Source organism: Larimichthys crocea, chromosome VII, assembly GCF_000972845.2.
Source record: "Larimichthys crocea isolate SSNF chromosome VII, L_crocea_2.0, whole genome shotgun sequence".
NCBI classification, from domain to species: Eukaryota; Metazoa; Chordata; class Actinopteri; family Sciaenidae; genus Larimichthys; species Larimichthys crocea.
The window spans coordinates 17668664-17676225 of record NC_040017.1 but is presented as its reverse complement, the minus strand read 5'-3'; the positions used below and the strand labels follow the sequence as shown (position 1 = coordinate 17676225).

General features: G+C 40.3%; 1 protein-coding gene across 1 annotated transcript in view; it reads left to right on the top strand.

Moving 5' to 3' along the window:
* Positions 1-1194: 1194 nt before the first annotated feature.
* snrpa (small nuclear ribonucleoprotein polypeptide A) overlaps positions 1195-7562 on the top strand; it is a 9734-nt gene continuing 3366 nt past the window's right edge. The window contains exons 1-2 of the mRNA XM_027280621.1: positions 1195-1276; positions 1566-1647. Of these exons, the coding sequence (XP_027136422.1) occupies positions 1575-1647 (73 nt within the window). The 5' untranslated portion in view covers positions 1195-1276; positions 1566-1574. The remainder of the gene's footprint in view (positions 1277-1565; positions 1648-7562) is intronic.

Below are 7562 nucleotides of genomic sequence, written 5' to 3'. Positions count from 1 at the left end.
TCCTTGCGGTGAATTTTAACTTCTTATATTTAATTTGGACTGTAGTGAATGTGCTGAATGTGTAAAACAGAAGTAGAAACACTTGAACATTTATTGTTTTCTAGCAATCTATCCGATTTGTTTTGGAAAGACTTAACCTATAATAATATAGATGTGCCACCCCTGACTTGATAAAAATGTGAGATTTGGTTTCATAATGGAGGACAGAAAACTAGAATGTAACATAAATAATTTGGTTATACTCGAACTGCACCTTTACTTTGATTCTTTAAAACCTATGAAATCAAAGAAAGCCCTATAGCTGTATGACAGTTTATCAACTTTTACTTTTGATTGATCCCCTATAAGATTTTTCTTTCTTTCTTTCCATTGCTTTACTTGTCTTAAGGTCTTAAAATGTTTGACCCTATGCGTGGCAAAGTTCAAAAACAGCAGATATTAAAATGAGAAAACACTTTGAAGTGGTCATATAATTTAGTGTAACAACAGAAACGACCTCGGTGTCATCACTCTTAAGCATTAAAAACAGGGCAGCAAAAACACATCAGGAAATATTATATGAAATACTGTTGAGAACATCCAGATTGGCACAGCAGGGAAGGGAAATAACATTCATGTGTGTACCAGCTCTTTTAGGAATACAGGGGAATGAAAAAGCAGATCAAATGGCAAAGGACGCAGCAAAGAAAGAGGAGGTGGGAATGAAAGTAAAATTATCAAAAGCAGAAGGACAAAGTTTAATATGGAAAGAAATAATCAATCAATGGAAACAATATTGGAAAATCCAGGAAAAGGGGAGACATTTATATAAACTACTAGATGAAGTAGGAGAGGTGGGCTGTTGTGGAGGTAGCAGAGTGGAACAGGTGACCATGAGCAGACTAAGAATAGGGCACATAGATTGAATAGCACAGTAAATATATAGTAGGGAAACATCCAACTGGTCTATGTAGCTGTGGGAAGAGAGAGACAGTGGAGCATGTGATGGTTGATTGTCATGGATATGAAAGGGAGAGGAGCAGTGGAGAGTGGTGTCAAAAGTATAATAGATAGGAAATGTAGAGAAGGAAGGAAAATCATAATGGGATATCTTGTTTTAACTAAAAGAATTTTTAAAAAGGAAAAGAAAAAGAAGTAGTAAAGAAGTAAAGTCCAGAAGATGGCGGTATATGCAACTATAAGAAGAAGAAGAAGAAGAAGAAGAAGACCTCGGTGTCTTAACGCGTGAACACGCGAGACTTGAGCAGTCCGGAGGGTTTTCATTCATCAGTCCGAGGTGAGTGCTGCTGCTACAACACCGAGCTAAACGGTTAAATAATCTTTTTTTAAGTTATTAAAACCTGTTTGAAACAAATGCTGCGGGCTTAAATCGACAGTATTCATCCGTTTTGTGACAACGCGGCAGCTCATGCATGAGGGACAGATAGATATATTAAGATACATGTGTTAGCTCCGAGGCTAGCTGCTCCACGTTATTCAAGCTGGACGGTTGGTTGCTAACGCTAGTTAGCCACAAACTAACTGGTTTAAACTGGTATTTATGTTTCTTTATTCTCGCCAAACAGGTTTAAAAGATGGCCACTCCGGATGTACGGCTCAACCATACAATCTACATCAACAACCTGAACGAGAAAATCAAAAAAGATGGTGAGTGTATCCTCTAGCGGCTAGCCTAACACACACACACACACACACACACACACACACATACATACATACATACATACATACACACACACATACATACATACATACATACATACATACATACATACATGCATATAAACACACATATACACTCTCACACTCTCTCTCTCTCTCTCTCTCTGTGTCTCTCTCTCTCTCTCTCTCACACTCTCTCTCTCTCTCTCTCTCTGTGTCTCTCTCTCTCTCAACTCCTCTCTCTCTTCCTCTCTCTCTGCCTCACTCCCACCACACACACACAACACACACACACACATAATACATACACACATATACACACACACACACACAAACAACACACACACACATACACAACACACACACAACATACCACACACACACATATAACACATACATACATATATACTGAAGCTGATCTGATGTTTTGTGTCTCTGCAGAGCTGAAGAAGTCGCTGTACGCCATCTTCTCACAGTTTGGGCAGATCTTGGACATCTTGGTGGCACGAAACTGAAGATGAAGGGTCAGGCCTTTGTCATTTTCAAAGATGCAACAGCGCCTCCAAGCCCTGAGATCCATGCAGGGCTTTCCCTCTACGACAAACCCATGGTAGGTTCAGCACGTGAAGACCAGATCACTGAAATATAAACTGTAGCCTCCTAACCCCAGAACACTAACGTCGGGTGATTGTCACCCACACAGTTCTTGTCATGTGATTTTCTTGTGTTGCTGCTGTCTGAGTTGCATGGGTCTTGAGTAGCTTCAGGCTGCTCACTGATGTCATTAATGGTTTGTTTTTTTCCATCCTCCCATCTAGTTTTGCTTTGTTTTTTTTCAAGAGGCATGCTTTCGACGTTAGTGATAGAGTGCCATTTTTTGTGCCATCTCCCACAATGCAGAAAGTCTGTGCCTTCACCAAACAAGGCTCACATGTCCCAGGAAGAGTGGACCAAAGAACAAGTTCCCAGCCTCCATTATTATTAGTTCATTATTATTATTTCTGCCTTTTTAAAGGTCCCCCATGGCATGGTGCCGTATAGTAAGGACAATTCCCAGGGCCACGACTGACAGGGGCCCCAAAAAATATTGTTGACATATTTGCATTTAAGTTTAAAAAACTGCTGTTTTATTGTTTTGAGAGGATGATATATTTATTATAATTGAAAATTAATATCTTTTATCGTTACATTTTCTCTTTGAATCGTTCATTAATGTTAATTAATTTCTATTAGAAATTTTACAATAAAAATACATAATACTGTTAAAAAAAAAAAGGCCTTCAGAACATTTTTATGGTGGCTTTTAACTGCATCAAATAGTGAACTGCACTGCATACTGTGGCAGACTTGCATGCATTACAATCACCAGCAGTAAATATTGTGCTAGTACTATAGTATTGAACTACAAGACGCAAAACAGTTGCAAGCCTTTAATTAGAGTTATGTGAAGCTTTGATGGGATAGTTAGATCCAGAGATGTAGTGACAACAGCTGCGCAGAGGGGGCCCTTTAATTTCTTTTTGTCATGGGGCCCAAAATCCTGGCGGTGCCCCTGGAACGTTTTTTTTTTTTTTTTTTTTTTTTTTTGTGTGATATTGTATATTAGGAATTAAAGAAGAGTACTACAGTTTGGCATACAGTGTGCTTTTTTTACATAAATTCATGAACTGTATTATCCAGGATATTTATATCGGTAAAATATACCCACGTTAGTGATGGTGTTACTGATTTTAACGTTAGTGTTCTAGGGTAAATACATGCGGTCTGAACGTGTCTGTTTCCACAGCGTATCCAGTATGCAAGCGGACTCGGACATCATAGCTAAAATGAAGGGGACTTACGTGGAGCGTGACCGTAAAAAGGAGAAGAAGAAGATAAAAGGAGCTGACGGAGCCGGAGCTAAGAAGGGTGTACCAGGAGCTGCTACGCCCATGGTTGCTGGGGTACCCGCTGCCATGCCTGTAAGTGGAGAAACAGTGTTTGGTAATCGGTGGTTAGAATTACACAAGTTATGTGACAGTTTCTGTAACAAATGTAGCTGCGAGTGTCGATGTAATCTACAGTGGCATACTGAGCCGGCAAACAACTGATTTCATGGTAATTTAAAATTGTTCAACAACTGGGGCTGGAACTAATTTTACATGCACTTTTGCTGTAGGAAATTCTGTCTCGTTTGTTTCATCATCTGATGGCCAAAGTATGTATTCCTAAGCAAAGCTGCAAAGAAAACAAGACTGTAAGACAAAACAAACCCTATTTCTTTCCTTGTCCCTCCTATAGCGACGTGACGGATAAGAGAACTTAAAATTGAAATTGGCACCTAGTTTTTAGCAGCAGAATAAACTGTACTCATTGATGGTGTAAGGGGAATTGTGTGACATGCTCATGACTGTTCTTTACTGTTTAGGGAATGCCTCCTATGAGCCAGGCTCCACGTATGATGCACATGCCAGGTCAGCCGCCTTACATGCCACCTCCTGGCATGATGCCTCCTCCGGGCATGGCACCTGGCCAGATGCCCCCTGGTGCCATGCCTCCTGGCCAGATGATGCCCGGACAGATGCCTGGACAAATGCCCCAGCAGGTAGTGTGTCCCCCACCTTCTGGCAGAGTATTTCTCTAATAAGATAATCTTATATTGTTGTCGCTGACCTCAGCTGTCTGTTTCCTCACAGGTTGCAGAAAATCCTCCAAATCACATCCCTCCTCACCAACCTGCCAGAGGAGACAACGAGCTCATGCTGTCCATGCTCTTCAACCAGTCAGTAACCGCTCTTCTTCTTGTGTGCATGTTTGTCTTTGTCTATTTGTTGAACGGTAAATGTGACTGTGTTGTTTTTGTGTTCAGGTTCCCCGGGTTCAAGGGGTGCGTCTGGTCCCGGTCGCCACGACATCGCCTTTGTGAGTTTGACAATGAAGTGCAGGCCGGCGCTGCAGAGATGCACTACAAGGCTTTAAGATCACACAGGCAAACGCCATGAAAATTCATTCGCTAAGAAAACGCCTCAAGACTTCACACACAGGTCTTTTTTAAAAATGTACAGCAACGACAACAAATGAAATTTTTAGAAATACGTTTTCTGATCAGTGCTGCACAAGTCGTTTTTCCCCTTCCTCATTCCAGGATTACATGTAAGTATACAGTCTTTGCAACAAGTTGCTTTGTTTTACCGTGTCGCACTGACAGCAACTTGATGTCTTTTCTGTTGTTAATTTTTTTTTAACTGTTTGTCATCAAGCATTGCACCCAGAGTCTGGTCTACCAGACATTGTACCTGGAGCTTATTTCTTTTTATAATTAAAACTCTTGTTGAACGTGCTCTGCTCGTTTGTCATATGTATTCACTTGCAGTGGGAGCTCTCTCAGGCCAATAGATGGTGGCTATAACTACTTTCTCTCCACAACTGATTGTGGAGGTGTGTATATAGGTAGTTGGGTAAGTGATGGATGGGATAAACACACCAATAGTACATGGTTACCAAACAATTTTAAATTCTTGTGGCCATACTGTGCCTCTTCCCAGGTGCATGAAATTGGTGTTAACATGATCTGTTTATTGCGTTAAACTCTTATGAAAGACGGGGACCTGTAAGCTTTATTCCAACCAAAAACTGCACCAGGAGGTCTCATCTTGAAACACAGTGCAGATTATTTGGAGGGAAACCGGTTTCATGCCCTTTTATTTTTATTTTGATCATAAATCTGCCAATGTTCAGGCCTCTGTACGACAAAGTTGATTGGTCAGAATCAGTCCATTGCTGGAGAGAAGGTCATTCATGTCATGAAGTCCCCGGTCGTCTCAGGATGCTGGTACACTTCAGACTGCTGGTCGCCCACATTTGTCCACCAAATTGATACTTGGCAGAAAATTGGATTCTTTGGCTTTAGGAAAAAAAAAACAATTTTCCATATTTGTTTGTTTATTAGAAAGTAGACAAAATCTGGTTCAAAGCGCTCTGGGCCTTCATATAAATCCTCTTACCCCTGCCTTGTAAAATAACAAATTGAAGTCCATTCAATTTGTGCTTTGAAGAAGTCCATAATGCCCATAGAAACCATCTTTCATCTTTATTTGGCCTTTGGGCTTGCTCAGTGTAATTCACCAGAGACGGATCATTATTATTTTTAAATCAATTACATTCATAGGTACGGCTGCTCATGAGCCATCCTGTTTTCCCCATTTTTGGTATCGTTGTCGCATTTGAATTCAGAAATCAGAACAAAGACTTATGTTTTACCATTTTTCTGTCACTTGGTTCAAATGCTCTAAGGGACAGGTTTGTTGATTTAATTAACTGTCTGCACAGTAAAACACCATTTCATGGAAATCTTGTTTTATACAGCATTCTATGTTTTTTTCAGGTCAGTTATATAGCAAAACATGTTTTTGATAGAAAACCTTCAATTACAGTAAAATAGGATATAATACATCATTTTTAAACAAAAACACTGTACTATCTTCTTTTATGGTAATATAGAAAGGTATACAATTTATTACAGTAAGATCAGGCAACCACAGCTGTACTGTACTTGTACTTATATGGTAAACATGGAATAAACACCAAAGTTAACCATGAAATCAACAGTACTAATATCAAAAAAAAAGTTATACAGTTTATTATGTTATGTGTTATGTGCTGTTAATCATTTGCTATGTGAGTAAGGGTGTTAAAACAAATATCTAAATGAATGTAAATGGGTACAATGTCTGACGCGTTCACAATAGTTTCGACTTTGCCAATTAGTAAATGCCTGCTGCTGTTTTGCAGCACATGCTCGAAGGCCCTCATACTGTATGTTTGCAAGTAATTATGAGCCAACGAGGACCACCTCATCCTCTCAAAGGCTGGATTCATGAGTGTAGGGCGGAGTGATGTGTGAATTAAGCCTGAAAAGCTCAATTTAGACTCGCACATCAACTGTGGCCCAGTGCACACGGGCCTCCCTGTTGTGGACTTAAAACTGTGCCCTGAGTAATTGTCTTCAGGTCAGCTCAGCAGTGTACACAGAAATGCACATTCTTCTGTAGTTTCCCAAGCCTTTCCACACTCCCTTATTTTGCTTGAGAAAGCGTGACCTAGCCACAGGGCGCCATGTGTGGTGAGTGACTGACTGGGTGTGGTGGAGAGAAGGAGAGAGTGCTGTGGTGTGTGGGGAGAGAGAGAGTGACGTGACTGGACCTGGTGTGTGTGTGTGTGTGTGTGTGTGTGTGTGTGTGTGGTGAGAGAGAGAGAGAGAGACGATAGTGAGAGAGTGAGAAGTCAGTGGGTGTCGCATGCTCTTGGCAACAGCCTAGTGCCTTCCCATTCACCAGCACAGTGATCTTTCAGTTGCAGGGACTGAAAGGCAACTTATCCTGTGGTTATGTGTGGGAGTGTCAGTCAGATCAAAAATCATTCCTTACGTAGCTTGTGACGACTCATATCTGCATCCATGAGCTCTCTTGACATCTAAAGGCTTGTGTCATAAATGATGTTATCCATGTTTTAAGCCTTTGGTGCACCAGAAACTGCAATATCATTTATTTTTATACATTTCTTAGCCCGCTGACCTGCCAGTGTCAGTCATCATATAAATCCTGCTGTGCGGCTAAACCTCAAACCTTCAGAACTTTATTCATTCAATATACCAATAGCCATTTGAATTTGCACAAATGTGTATAACATTATGCACATGACATCTAAAATACGCCCGTTTCATGAACATCATGGCTTCAACAGTGAGGAGCTGATACAAACATATTGTTTAAAATAAACTGATTTTTAATAAGAAGTTGGGAAGATCAAACTTACTTTTAGAGCCGTGTGGGTACACATACAAGAAATTTGACCTGGTTACACATTGCTTTCAATGTACATGCACAGATACAACATAAATACAGCTAAAAACAGAAAGCTTA